At 52.4% G+C, this 15236-nt stretch overlaps 1 protein-coding gene across 2 annotated transcripts in view; it reads right to left on the reverse strand.

Annotated features, from left to right (window-relative positions):
* Nucleotides 1–480: 480 nt before the first annotated feature.
* Nucleotides 481–15236, reverse strand: part of WARS1 (tryptophanyl-tRNA synthetase 1) — a 28674-nt gene continuing 13918 nt past the window's right edge. For both annotated transcript variants that reach the window (XM_043489474.1, XM_043489473.1), the window contains exons 5-11: nt 9814–9933; nt 8756–8938; nt 7836–7936; nt 5835–5947; nt 5411–5584; nt 2812–2952; nt 481–1737 (exon numbers count right to left, since the gene is read on the reverse strand). In XM_043489474.1, the coding sequence (XP_043345409.1) occupies nt 1576–1737; nt 2812–2952; nt 5411–5584; nt 5835–5947; nt 7836–7936; nt 8756–8938; nt 9814–9933 (994 nt within the window). In that variant the 3' untranslated portion in view covers nt 481–1575. The remainder of the gene's footprint in view (nt 1738–2811; nt 2953–5410; nt 5585–5834; nt 5948–7835; nt 7937–8755; nt 8939–9813; nt 9934–15236) is intronic.

Consider the following 15236-nt stretch of genomic DNA (forward strand, 5'->3'; position numbering starts at 1 on the left):
GCATGAGACAGGGCAGGTCTGTCTGACACGACCTCACGGGGCGGCCGCGCACAAGCTGTCGTGCTCGCTCCTGGGCCTCTGTCTTCCCGCCTGCAGTATGAGGTGGGCGGGCAGCGCAAGCCCGGGGCTCGTCCCCATCTGGCCGGGCCCTTGCTCTGGGACCCCCGTGAATGGCCTGGGGCCACTGTCTACACAGCACCTTTCTGACCACCCCCATGGCCGCCTCCCTCGACCACAAAAAACGTGGACACCTGTTTGCGTTCTCCACCGGCTGTCAGGAACATCCAGTGAGTGTGGGAGCCAGCGCCACGCAGGGCTGAGGGCTAGGAAGGCGCATGCCAGGGCTGTGATCCCATCCCGCACGTGTCCCAAGGGGACCCCTGCGGGCTCAAGGGCATCCACAGAGGGGCAGGCACGGCACGGCCCTGGGCCGGAGGGAGGCCTCTGCTCGCTCTTCAAACCCCAGATAGCACAGCGACATGGGTGGGACCAGAGGAAGTTTATTGTCATGAGAGACCAGAGTAGGGCGCCCAGGAATGGACCCTGTGCCTCCAGAAAGGACAGATACTTGGACCAAGAGCTTTCCCTAAGATAGGTCTTCACTTTTCCAAAACTACAGAGGGTGCTTGATCAAGCAGGCCTCCCACGGACACATGGCCAAGGCCTTGAGGGCTGCTGGGCGCTATCTAGCTACGTCCGCCCGTCTGGGGACACAGGCAGGGCGTGCTCTGTGCAGACAGACCTCCACGCCAGTCAGGTGTCAAAACAAAAGGATCTGCAAAGCAACAGACTGGCCTCAGCATCCGGCTCGGTCAGAATGGAGCAGTCATTGGTTCTCAGGATGGAGTGTCTAGGATTACTCGGTGGACAGAGTGTTAGTTTGCTCAGGGAAAGGAGTGTCACTTCTTGAGCACAGTACATGCGTGGCCTGGAGTTTAGTAAGTAAACTGGGAAGTTTCACCCACAAAGACTCAATTTAGTAAAAATTGGCCCACTCTGGCCAATACTCAGAAACGTTAAAGGTAGCTTTTAAGCTGTGAGATCTCAGAATTAAGTTTAGCAAAGCCTTTGGCCAGCACTTCCTTTTCAGTACTAAGGTGGGAAGGGGGCATGAGCTGAAATGCCTCTTGTGCCCATTAAGCTTCTACATGTTAACGTTTCAAAGCACTTAAAAAAAAGTTTGATGGCAACACCACATTGATTCCAGGTATGTATACATAGACTGTATATTCCTTTATAGAACAAGTGGAAGCATGGGTTTGGACGCAGGATGCTTTCCAACAGGGCGCTGTCCTGTGGACCAGAACAGGCTGCTCGGTGGACATCCAGCCCAAGGCGCTGCTTTGTGGGAGAACTCCAGCTGGACTTGTCTGTGTGACCACACGATATTACCCGGCACCCAATTACCCACAGGGGATGGAATGACATTCAGGGGAAGAAACAGCGTTGAGACAAACAGAATTTACAGACCCAGGCCCGTAATTACCATTTGATAGAGCCTAGGGGGAGTGCTGATTCGACTGAGCTGGGATTGCGGGTGAATCACATCTCCGAGGGAGCACAGAGAAGGGGGCGTTACTGAAAGTCGTAGAACAGCTTCCGGGGGGTCATGAACTCTTTCACGATCTCATCGGTGACCTCCTTGCGCCGGGCCTGGTGCTCGGCGATCAAGGGCTGCAGGACTTCGATGAGCTCCTGCTTGAGCTCGCCGGTGAGCATGGCCCCGCTCGTGTAGTCCTGGGCGGGGGGAGACAGGCCACGTGAGACGGTGCGCACGCCGGGCGCCTCCCTCCCTCAACACCACCCACGCGGAGCCTGGCATGCTGGCCACACAGAAACACAGGGCCTTAAGCCACCCTTTTCTGAAAACGCCTCTGGGGTCTGCGGGCAGCTGTGACTCAGCTGACACATGATGGGGACAACAGGGCTGGCCACCCCACCTGCCCGCCAGGTCAGGGGACTCCAAGACCCGAACCCATGACTGCGCCCTTCAACCTTACTGGCGTCTCTAAAATCTTTGCTGAATCTGTTTTCATGTTCTGATTGTGACAGTAACACGCACTTGTTGAACAAACTCAACAAAGTACCCAAAGCTGACAAAAAGCGGCGAGGAAAGGAAAAAATCCCCTGCAGATTCAGGGCCCAGAGGCTGAGCCCACTGCTAACATCCTGGCAGGTTTTCTGTCAGATTTTTTTCTCTGCAGTGTATTTAGACTTCATGGATCTCGCTGCATGGCCAATTTGGGGTCCATCTGCCACTAGCACTGGCCGATCCTCTTACATGATCAAAGCCTCACACCTGCCTAAGAATCCCTCCTGACGATTCTTAGTTAAGGCTTCCTCTGCTGTACAGTCTGTTCTGAACTTTTTGCTGTTACCATTTCAACACATTTGCATACAAAGCTCTTTCTTATTCAGGGTTAGTTTCTTGGAAAAGATGCCAAGGACTGGAAATCCTGAGGCAGAGGCTATGAATGCTCCTCGGGCTCTAGGGCTCACTGAGTCACTGTAAATACAACACAAACCCGAGGATTGGGTACGTGGGCTGTGTCAGCACCAATGGGGTCTCGTTTTAACTTCTACTTCTCTGATGACTAGTAGGATTAAACCTTACAGTGTGGCTACTACTAGTTTGTATTTTCTCTTTTGGGAACCATCCGTTCACGAGGTTTCCAGGCACGTGGTCATGAACACGACCAACCTACTCAGCTGTGATCTCATCTCAGCTGAGCACCGGCCCCATGGACCCAGGCCCCGGGAACGTTGGCCACCAAGCCTTCCGGGGCCGGCACGGGCACAGCCCCGCTTTACCTTCCTGATCTGCTCCAGCTTGTCGTCATCCTCCAGGAAGAAGGTCAGGTACATGAAGGACACGTCCACATCACAGTTGCCCCCAAATTGCCGGTGCTCCTCAACGGTGTCCCTGCCTCCGGAGAAGGCGTGCTTGTTGACCTGCACCAGGAGGGGCACACGGATGCTCGCCAGGCGGCCGCCTGTGTGGTGAGGGGAGCCTGCACGCCGCCCCTTCCCGCGGAGCTCACTGCAGAGAAGGGGGCTCCACACGGCGGGTGAGCTCTGACCCCTCCCCCGACTCCCAGAGACAGAACAGAATCGGGAAAGCCACGCCACGGCCTGTGCAGAAGCTTGGGCAAGCGTCCTCACCTGTCCGCAGGCTCACCCAGAGGACAGGCACAGCCATCCTGAGTGGAAAGAGCAGGGCCCCTGACGGCACAGTGCAGGGGGCAGAGTGCCTGACCCGGCGAGGCTGCTGCCCCCGCCCCTCCCTGGGGACAGGCCCCGGGGAGGCAGAGCCCGAGCAGGCCTGTGGGCAGCGCCCACCTCAAACAGGCACGTCCAGAGGCTGAAGACAGACAGGTTCAGAAACTAACAAAGTGGCTTGTAGGATTGAAGATAACCTTAGAGAAGTCAGAGTCAAGAGCGGAGAGAAGAAAACCCCAAAAGTAGAGACAAAGTCCCTTCAATGTCCTTTTAGTGAGTGTCTGAGAAACCTTCCATGTACAAACACATTTTCTCGCAGGGAGGAGTGCGTAGAGCCAGTGGTCTCAAGGAGACGTCTGGTAAGCCTCCCAGAAGGACTCCAGGCAGATTCCTAACCGGATCGCCTAGGAGAATGTGGGGGCAGAGGCTGGTGGGCAAGGCCTTTCTGGTGGGGGTGCTGAGTGGCTTTGAGAAACACTGGAAGCTCTGACGAGGCCCCTGCTACTCAGCAGCTGCTCAGCGATCCAGGTCGGAACTGAAATCCCAAATCTGGGCTGCACTCTGCAGATGGTAGCCGCTTGTGTATGTAAGCTCACGTAAGCCTTGCCGCTAGGCTGCCGTTCTGTAGAGCGGCTCCCACTGGACAGTGATACTGACGACCACGGTCCCTTACCAAGGGCAGGTGGGCGGCGGGGCCCTGACTCCAGGCCGCAGGCCCACCTGGGTTACAGCTGGCCCTCTGCGACCTGGCTGTGTGAACGCAGAGAAGCTGCCAGACGCTGTGGGCCTATCTCGTCGCCCAGGCAATGGATGCGGCATCCAGGAGGGTGTGAGGACTCCGTGAGCTCACACAGGTGAGCGTGTGGCAGGTGACCACGCAGTCAGGCCGCAGTGTTCCTAGCACTCTACTCTTACTTCCTGGGAGGGGGCTGGAGCAGATGCCCCCTCTCTGGGCTGAAGATTCTGCTTCTGGAGTTGAAGGGGGGCTTAGGGGTTGGGAACAAGGGCCTGGCCTGACCCTGTCCTGTCTCCCAGGGTGCTTGTGACCCTGGCAGCCAGGGTGGTTCCTGACCCTTGGGTCTCTGCTGGTCCCTGAGTGAAAAGTGTCCCAGAGCCATAAAGGACTTCTTTTATAAGAACTTCTCAGAGAATGAAATGAAATGACTTCTCTGCAAGAGGGAACAGGAGTGTCCTTCCCCTTCTTCTGGATTCCAGGCTCTGGAATTTTTAGCCAGAAGTGAAAGAAAAAGAAAAAGCCCTGTTTACACCAGCCTCCAACTGAGGCTGGGAAAGCTGGCGGCGGCCACTTCCTGGAGGCCTATTCTGATACTAAGGGCTCCTCATTGTCAACCAGAAAGTGGGACTTTCCCGGAGGGGCAGGGGCCTGGACCGACTCACGGTTGCATCACACACCCCAGATACAGTTTCGGTCACTCCTGTTGTAATCTTCCAGACCGCGAACACACACACAGTTCCAGCTAAAATGTCCACAGCTTTGTGCAACAGTGAGGGGCCTGTACACACACTGGCAGCTCAGAGCCGAGCACCAGAAGTGCGGGCCTGAAAAGTAAGGAATTTCAAACGAATTCCCATTTCTCGCTTCTCTGGTGACTTGAAAAATATTTACTGAGCTCCGGCTGCACGTGGGTTGGGAGCAGCAGTCCTGGCCAGGACCCGACTGGCCTGTGGAAGGACGCTTGTCAATCCTGAGTCTCAGCAGGAATGTTCTGGAGAGAACCAGCCCCTACACCCTGGTGCGTAACATGGTGCGTGGGCTGGGAGGGCACCTTCAGTTTCTGGGGGAAACTGGGTCGAGCTGGTCATCCTCGCTGGGCCTCATCGCTCTCATCTTAAAGGGACACACCAGTGAGAATAAAAACCGAAACACAGAGAGAGCGCGTGGTCCAGCTCCTAGAATACAACTGGTGCTTAGAAGTACACTAAATTTTCTCTATTGTTCAGCTGTAACTAAAGAAAATTGCCATGATTTTGTTTTCTGAACAATGCTGGTGAGGAAATCAGAGGTGAAAAAAAAATTCCAAAGTTTTGCCTACATGTAAAGACACAAACACATTCACTTTGTATCTGGGAACGGGGCAGGCTGCCCGGACCCTGGAATTCAGGGTGCCTGTGGTGGCCAAAGGGCGGAGCAGTAGTGCATGAGTCTCCCCGAGGCCTGAGCCGTGCTCACCTTGGTCTTGATCTGCTTGGCCGTGTCCGTGAGGAAGATGGAGGAGTTGGGGTCGCTGGCACTCATCTTGGTCTGGGCCCCCTGCAGGGCAGGGAAGAAGGTCGAGTGCAAGAGGGCTGGCTTGGGGTAGCCGATCCTGGGGGCCACATCCCTGGTCATCCTGAAGTACGGGTCCTGTGCAGAGGGAGGGGCAGGGGAGATGAGGGATGCCATCAGCCGGTGGGCACCTCCTGAGTAACTCTGCCCCGCACCACCATCAGACCCTCCTTCCCAACCCCTGAAGAGGGTGAAGACCCCTGTTAACACCCAGCTCTCCTGAGTAACTCTGCCATGCACCACCGTCAGACTCTCTTTCCCACCCCTGAAGCAGGTGAAGACCCCTGCTAACCCCCAGGCTGACGGAACCCCGGCTCTGCCTCCTGACCTGGTCGATGGCACACGGGATGAGGCACTGGACGTCCGTCCGGTCTCGGAAGATCTGAGGGAATGAGTTGCTGAAGGAGGGAGCGGCCTGGATGGCAGGAAAACTGATCTTCCCTGGGAGGGAGGACAAAACATTTTTATACTCGAGACTGGTTCCTGTCTGGAACTGTAGAAGGGATGAACAAAAATGGGCTTTTCTCCCCACTGGAAAAGTAACACTCGTTAAAAAAACCCTGAAACCTACAGAGAAGGATTGCTGGAAGGAAGGAAGAAAAATCTGCAGTCCTAGTTTGTGTCTTTTTCATCCATTTTCCCTCCATTTCAGTGAGATCCTCCTCCGGTCTGTTCTTCACAGGTTCCACTTTGTAATGCTTACCCATGATCTATCTTGTACCTCAGCCATTCTCTACCCACTGGGTGTCCAGGTTTTTCCTCAGTTTTAGTTATTATAAATTATGACATTTTGGGACATAAAACTGTTCTCAATATTTTGGATGCTGCTGCTGTTAACACTGCTATTATATGTGCTCAGATCTGCAGAAGCAGAATTCTGGGGTCAAAGGGCATGGACCTTGGTGTGACCCTTGACAAGTGGAGGCAGGCCAGGCCGGGACGTTTCTGGGATGGCCTGGAGTGGGTCCAGCCTCGAGTCCTCTCTCAGTGACGCTAGCTCCCGGCAGCTGTCTTCTCCCCTCTGCAGAAAGACACCGCTGGTTTCTGGGCTCCTGCCTGTCTCTGGGGGTCCACGTGGCGGCTCCGCTGGCTCATTCCTGGGCTCCTGCCTGTCTTTGGGGGTCCACGCGGCGGCTCTGCTGGGACCAGTGTATCCTTTACAGCACTGAGCATCCTATTCATGCCCCATGACTACAGAGGAAGTGTCGCCGCGTCCCCATTTTATGCACGTGGACACCAGCCCGGATCACCGCTGGGTTCCTAGAGCTAGGGCGCAGCTCTGAAAGGCTGAGCCCGGACTCACACCCGGGTCTCGGCAGCACAGAATGTGTGGCTACTTGCCGCAGCCCCGTCTCCGCACTGGCTCAGGGCAGTTCCAGAGACATCTCCCCATTCGCTGCCTGGATTCCCAGGATTAAAACACCGTTTCAAAGCAGAAAAAAGTATAAACAACACCCCCTCCAAATCCATTTCAAAAGCACATGGTTTATGCCTCAAGTGTCAGGAATGAATCTGACGGAGGCATCAAAGGGTCCTGCTCATGGGAAAAGCCTCCCAGCAGGGCCTCTGGGGCGTTTCTCTTCCGACAGGCCCCCCAGCCGGGCCCCGGACGTGCCCCCTCCCAGTGGGGCATGCCTGGCACAGGCGCCCACAGGTACATCCTGGGAGCTCCATGCTGGCAGCTACTGGGCCAGGGGCTGGCGCCTAAAATAAACGGAGGGGTCAGGAGACCCAGCCAGTAGTCTCAGGATTGACTCTTAGCTCACGGGGCTGAGAGTCTAAAGAAGAGATGGTCACTGCATCTGAAAGGGGTGCAGAAACACGGGAAAGGGAGGTCAGTGTGTGCACAGAGACCTGTCTGCTGGGCACTGGGCCTGGCAGGAGAGCGAGGCAGGCGCGCAGGATGGCTCCTCCTGGAGGTGGGGAGTGAGGTCCAGGGAGACAAAGATGGCCAGTTCCAGCCACAGAGCAGCCCTCCTGCAACCCAGGCCCCACCAAGGCCTCCACACCAACAGGGTTCCCAGGAACAGGTGGAGGATCAAAGTCATCCATAGCCTCCTTTTCCTTCTAAACCTTAAAATGGACGAGGCAGGAAAGGGACAGAGTGTGACCTGAGGGGACACTCCACGGGGCCCAGAAAAAGGGCCAAATGCATCACAGCAGCTCTTTACATTCTGGGAAAACCCATCTTTTTAAAGAGACAAACTGCAAACGCTACCACCCCAGAGACAGCGCGGCCGCGCGCAGGCTCCTGGCACGCCCACCCCCTCCTCCTGCGCGCGGCTCCTCTCTGAGGGGCCAGCGGGAGCTATGGGCAGTGGCGGCTTACCAATGCAGTCGCTGTCGGTGAAGCCGAAAATGCCTTTCACTTGGTTGAAGGTGACGTGCTTCTGGATCTTCACCACGTTCTTGTAGAAGCCTGGGCTCATCCTGTGAAGGTCAGAGTCAAATCCAGAACTGGAGGGTGGTGGCCGAGGGCAAAGCAGCAGACAGCACAGGCCTGCCGGCCACATGCAGGCCGGGTCGGCGGGGGAAGAAGGTGCTCTGACGCCCCCTGTGGGCAGAGACGCCCGCAGCAGGCGAGCAGACATACCCCTGCCCGTGGAAGGAAGTCAGCTCGAAGCTGAGCAGCACAGGAGGCAGCAGCACTGCCGATGCAGACTCAGGGGCTCACACGAGGGGTGTCAGCTCTGCCAGGATCGCTGGCTGAACCTGCGGGGCTTCAAGTTTGAGGGCTCCAGGGAAGCTTATCTGTTGGGACGGACGGTGTGCTTTGTTGTGGGAGATTACTGCTGACCCTGGAACAACACGGGTCCACCCATGCGGGCTACTTTTCAGTACTGCGGTGCTGCACTGGCTTGGCTGGTTGAGTCTGCGGATGTGGGGAAACCATGGCTAGAGAGAGCCAGTGGTGGGTTAAAAGCAGATTAACCTTCTCATCACTCAGGGTATTTGCAACTTGCGGCCGGCCAGAGTATCTGGGTATGACCTGATGGGCCCTGGAAGGAGGGTTTGTCTCTGTGAGCTGCTCTGGCCTGCATCTGGCCATCGCTACCCCCTCCACAAGCTGAGGATGGAAGTCTTAGCTGTCAATAAACCAGGAAACCAGACCATAACGTTCAATAAAGGAAGAAAACACCTTCCAGACCTCAAGATGCTTCAGATGTTTCTGAAGCAGCCCTGGCCGCGATGGCCTGTCTACAGCCTGCGTTCGCTCATTTAAAAGGCGGCCGGGCGTTCTCCCCTTACCCCATGTAGTCAAGGTCAGAGAAGATGAACGTCTTCTTGATGTCAAAGCCACACGCAATGATGTCCTTGGCATTCTCCACGGCGTAGCCATAGGCCTGCTCCAGGGTCAGGTCCTTCCACAGGTACTTCTCGTCATCGGTCATTTGGATGACCAAGGGCACGTTGAACACATCCTGCAGCCACCTGGGAGACACGGGGAAGAGGGGCCCACACCTTATTTCTCTGCAGAGAAACACTGTTGCGCCTCTGAAACGGTGGCTCTTGCTAACAGTACATGTCTAAACTGCCCTGCCCAGGAAATCGCACCGCTGACCACACTGTGACCTCGGCCCCCGTCAACAGGAACCCACGGAGCCTGACTGTGTGTACTGTGTGCACCTCCCTGTGAACAAGGGCTGTGCTGTGTGTGTGCTCAGTCGCGTCCGACTCTGTGACCCCGTGGACTGCAGCCCGCCAAGCTCCCCTGTCCATGGGATTCTCCAGGCAAGAACACTGGCGTGGTTGCCATGCCCTCCTCCAGGGGATCGTCCCGACCCAGGGATCAAACCCAGGTCTCCCACATTGCAGGCTACCACCATTTATTAGCCTGGAGGGCGATGCATGTCGGCTCCGAGCTGGCCGCTCTGCACACTCTGCTCTGAAGTCTTACAGGGACGGGAGGAGGGGGGCACTCTGGCAGAAGTGGAAACTAAGGCCCAGAGAGGTAACTCTTCCATGGTCACCCGCACAGAGACGGGAGGACACAGGTCCGCTGACTCCACACAGTGCTCTCCCCACCACCCAATCCTGCCAAAGTGACCCCAGGGACAGGGCGGGGAGAAGCCACGAGGGCACCAGTTCCCCGAGACCTTGGCTGATCAGGCAGACGTGAGCTGGTACTGCCTCTTCAGCTCTACCCAGAGTCTGTGATTAACATTTCTTTCCCTTTTTAAAAAAAAAACAATAATACTAATAATACATTTATTGCCTATAATTGGCAGATATATTGCTGGTTTGTTCTCTCCATGTTTCAAAACTCACTGACACGGGTGAGCACAGTCCCGCGCTGCAACACTTACTTGGTGAAGATGAACGGGATGAGGTGACCCACGTGCATGGCTTCGGAAGAGGGGCCCCTGCCCGTGTACAGATAGAATGGCTTCTTGTTTTCATAGGCATCCAGAACCTGATGCATGTCTCTAAAGGACACAGGGGACAAGAAAACGGTGAGGCGTTCTGAGAGAAGAGTCAGGGTGTGAATGCACAACTGGGAATGAAAGCCAGACAGGACACTCCAGTCACTAGAGCTTGTTACCCTTTCTGTTCCTGCTGTAAGGATGATAGGAAACTGCTTCTGAACGGTTCCTCCTGTGCCCGTTGTCAAAGCATAAGCCGTGCAGGTTGGGAACAACGTGTCTAAAGGCTGGATATGGCTGGGCAGCACTGGACCTCTTTTGGAATCTTTCCAAATTTTGATGTTGACGTACTGTCTGCTTCACATGCTTTCCTGGGAGTGACACCAGGCCGACACGACCCAGTCCTTGTTGAGAACCACGCAGCCCCAACTCTGCTGGCTCAGGAGGGGGCAATCGCAGGGCTCCCCACAGTCCGGACTCGGTGGGGGATGTCCCCAGCTGGAGATCTGCTTTGGGTTCCCTCCGCCACACCGGGACTAGAGGTCTCCATCTGGGGAGTTACCGTGTAGTCATCTGCCCTCCCTGAGGACTGGGGCCCACACACAGTGCACACGAAGGGGCCTCCCGCCTGGAGGGCATCACAGTCACCTGACTGGCCATCTCTACATCACACCTGCCCGCACCCCACCTTCCCAGCCTCTGATCCAGCGGGTCCAGGGTGGTGTTTGGGAGTCTGTATCGTTAAAGTGTGCCAAATAAAAGAGGACTGGCTCCCTTTCCCAGAGGCCTGGGTAGGAGAACCCAGACAAGAGTATTCTGAAAGTGACTTCTCCTTCTACTCCTGACCAGGGGTTAGCAGCGCTTATCTGTGGGCTGACAGGATTAGGGCTATTCTGGATTTTTTTTGTACTTAGCTTTGATTTTCCCCCAAGGAATGGTGACACAGTGCTTCTGAAATAAGGAAAGAACGAAAATGGTTGAGTTTGGAAGAAAGAGAGTCCTTTTCGGGTTCTAACAAATCAAACTTTTATCGGCTTACGGAAGAAAAAAAGAGTGTGGCTATCACTCGAGCTGCTGTGGATGCTTTTGCAGGAAGCCTCTGAGCACTCGAGGTGCTGTCCCGAGGGCAGGGCACTGGCTAGGTGCCCTCGTGGAGCTCAGGTTTGTGAAGGCGGATCCCAGCAGGGACCCCTCGGCTCCGAGGGAGTCTAGTCACCTGCTGGTGCTGCTGCCCGACAGTGCACAGTGGATCTCATCAAGTCCCTAAGGAGGAGAGTAAAAAAGCTGGCTTAAAACTCAACATTCAAAAAACGAAGATCATGGCATCTGGTTCCATCACTTCATGGCAAACAGACGGAGAAAAAAATGGAAACAGTGACAGATTTTGTTTTCTTGGGCTCCAAAATAACTGAGGACAGTGACGGCAGCCGTGAAATTAAAAGATGCTTCTTGGAGGAAAAAATATGACAAACCTAGATAGTGTATTAAAAAGCAGAGACATCACTTTGCTGACAAAGGTCTGCAGCTATAGTCAAAGCTGTGGTTTTCCCAGTAGTCATGTACAGATGTGAGAGATGGACTATAAAGAAGGCTGAGTGTGGAAAAATTGATACTTTCTAACCGTGGTGCTGGAGAAGACTCTTGAGAGTCCTTTGGACAGCTAGGAGATCAAACCAGTCAATCTTAAAAGAAATCAACTCTGAACATTCATTGGAAGGACTGATGCTGAAGCTCCCATACTTTGGCCACCTGATGAGAAGTGCCAGCTCATTGGAAAAGACCCTGATGCTGGGAAAGATTGAGGGCAGGAGGAGAAGGGGGTGGCAGAGGATGAGATGGTTGGATGGAATCATTGACTTAATGGACGTGAGTCTGAGCAAATTCAGGGACATGGTGAAGGACAGGGGAGCATGGTGTGCTGCAGTCCGTGGAGTCACAAAGAGTGGACTTAGTGACTGAACAACGAACAACTTACAAGAATAAAAAGGACTGTAAGTGAATAATATGAACTGCATGCCAGTGTGTGAGATGACTTTGAAGAACCAGACAAAATTCTTAGAGAAACAAACTACTAAAACTGACTCAAGAAGAAACAGAAAATCTGAACAGATCCAGAGCAAGCAAAGAAATTAAACTAGTAATAAAAAAAAGTCTCAAAGAGAAAAGCCTAAAGTCAGATGGCTTCACTAGAGGATTCTATCAAATTTTCAAGAGAATTAACAACAGTCCTTCACAAACTTCCAAAAAAATCAAAGAGGGAATACCTCTCAATGCATTCTATGAAGCCAGTATTATTTTGATACCCAAAGTAAAGACATCAAAAGAAAACTACAGACCAATGTCCCTTATATAGTTAAATCTTCAAATTTATATTTTTGAATTTTTTTAAATAAGAATAAATGAACTCAGCAAAGTTGCAGGATGTGGAATGAAACAAAAATCAGTTGTATTTCTATACAGTAGTGCAATATTGTGGTTAATAATCAGAAACATAAAAAAAAAAAAAAAAAAGAAAGAAACAACATATATTTGGTCTTTGTTCTAGCCCATATCAGGCACAGAGTTCCTTAAACCATTGTGGGAATTTCCTAAGCGATAAGAATGATAGAGTGTTATTCACATAAAAAGTTCCCCTTTCAACTACATCAAAGTTTATGTCATTTAGGTGACTTTAGGAAAGTCCCTGGATACCCTAAGGAAGGGGGCTGGTTGCCGGGGAACCAGCTCTGATTACAGGGTTGGAACTTTCAGCTCCCAACCCCTGCCCCTCTTTCTGGGGAGGGAAGAGGGGCTGGATATTGAGTTTAACCACCAATGGCCAGTGATATAAATAATCTGTGTAATGAAGGCTCTACAAAAACCCAAAGGATAGTGTCAGAGAGTTTCCGGGTTGGTGAGCACATGGAGACACAGGGGGCACGGTGCCCAGGGAGGGGGCAGGGAGCTCTGAGCTCCCCCACATGCCTCCTCCAATCTGGCTCCTCCAGACTTACACCCTTTATAATAAACTGGCCATCTAGTGAGTAAAATGTTTTCCTGACTTATATGAGATGCTTGAGCAAATTAATTCCAGATCAGTTGTGGGATTTAAGGCATAGGTGAGAACCTTGACTCTGATTTGTGTCTGAAGTAGGGGGTTGGGGGGGCAGTCGTATGGGACTGAGCCCTGAACCCGTGGGACTGGACTGGACACTATCTCCAGGTTGACAGTGTCAGAATAGATTTAAACTGTGAGAGACCCAGCTTATGCTGCAGAACCCCGATGGGTGAAAACGAACCCCCTGATGTGTGAAAACGCTACCTCTCTGGTGTCAGCAGTGAAGCAGAGCTGCAGTGAGGCTGAGCTAGAGGAGACACGCAGGGGCACACTTCCCCCTCAGAAACAGCAGTGAAACGTCCAGAAAGGAAATTCAGAAAATGTTCAAGAGCACCGGAAAGAACAAAACCTAAGGAATAAACCTAACAAATGAAGTGCAAGGCTTGTCCACTGAAAACTATAAAACACTGTATGAAGAAACCAAAGTGACGAGGGGAAAGACGTTCTCTGTGTGCAGACCGGAAGCTTAGTATTCCATCTTAGACGCCATCCTAGGATGCATTTCTCTCCAGACTGACCTACACACGCAGCGCAATCTCTGTCAACACCCTGGCTGCCCTCTTTGTACAGAAATTAGCAAGCTGATTCTAAAATCCACCTGGAATGCAAGGGACCTACAACGGGCAAAATAATCTTGAGAAGAACAAAGCTGGAGGACTCACATTTTCCAGTGTCAAAACTCACTACAAAGCCACAGTCATCAAGACTATATTTAATAAATTTAAATATAGTATATTTAAGTATATATATTTAAGAAATATTTAAGATATATTTAAAAAATCCTTAAATATATGGTCAATTGATTTTCAACTAGGGTGTCAAGAAAATTCAACAACAATTTCCAAAAAGTGGGGCTGGGACAACTGGATATTCACATGCAAAAGACGGAAGCTGTATCCTCCCTCATACACATACAAAAATTAACTAAACATGGATCAGAGACCCCAGTGTAAGAGCTAAAATAATACCACTCTTAGAGGAAAACACAGCTGGATATGTTCATGACCTTGAATTAGGCAACGGTTTCACAGATATGACACCAAGCAACCGAAACCAAACCAAACAGGAGTTCATCAAAATTAAAATATTCTAAGGACACTGTAAATAAAGAGCTGATATTTGCAAATCAAGTATTGATAAGAAACTATTATCCAGAGCATATAAAGAACTATTATAATCCAATAAAAAGATAAATAACCCAATTAAAAAGTTGGCAAAGGATCAGAACAGACATTTCTCTAAAGAATATATAAAAACAGCCAGTAAGCACATGAAAAGATGCTCAAGATCATTAGTCATGATAAAATACAAATCAAAACCATAATGAAATACCCCCTCACGATTACTAGCATGGTCACAGAAAAACACAAACTGGAAAAAAACAACAAACATTAGCAAGGATGTGGAGAAACTGGAATCCTTGTTTGCACCTTGCTGGTGGGAATGCAAGATGATGCAGTTACTGTGAAAAACACTTTGGCAATTCCAAAAAAATGTTAAATGGTTACCTTAGGACCCAGCAACCCCACTCCCAGGTATACTCTCAATAGAAATGAGACCCTGTACACAGACACTTGGAGCAGTACTAGTGCTAACCCCAAAGGGAAAACCCCCCAAATGCCCACCAGCTGTCAAACGGGGGTGCATCCATCCAATAGTTCTCAGGCATAAAAAGGAATGAAGTGTGACACATGCTGTATCCCAGGCAAATGCAGAGACATGGAAAGATGATTACTGGCAGCCATGGTGCGGCTGAGGGTGGGGTGGTGGGGGGATGCGGGGTGACTGCTACTGAGTAGAGGGCTACTTTTTGGGGTGATGAAAATGTAAGGAGCCAGACAGTTGTGATGGCTGCACAACCCTGTGAGCAGACCCAAAGCCCCGCCGCACCAGGTCCTCTGTGACGGCGAGCCGTGCGCCGTGTGAACTACATCTCAGGTACGGGAAATCTGCGAGCGCATCGCCGCACCGGGTCCTAGTAAAGGCGAGCCGTGCGCCGTGTGAGCTACATCTCAGGTACGGGAAATCTGCGAGCGCATCGCCGCACCGGGTCCTAGTAAAGGCGAGCCGTGCGCCGTGTGAGCTACATCTCAGCTAAGGGAAAGGCTGTGAGTGCATTCTGCCCAGAAAGAGGGCTGAGTAGGGGCCTCTTCTCTCCGGGCAGAATTTAAAGTGCTGGGCGTGCTATGTAACACAGGGAGCTCAACCTGGTGCTCTATGATGACCTAGAGGGTGGGACGGGAGGGACGTTCAGGAGGCAGGGGACACA

This window comes from Cervus canadensis, chromosome 17 (genome assembly GCF_019320065.1).
Source record: "Cervus canadensis isolate Bull #8, Minnesota chromosome 17, ASM1932006v1, whole genome shotgun sequence".
NCBI lineage: Eukaryota > Metazoa > Chordata > Mammalia > Artiodactyla > Cervidae > Cervus > Cervus canadensis.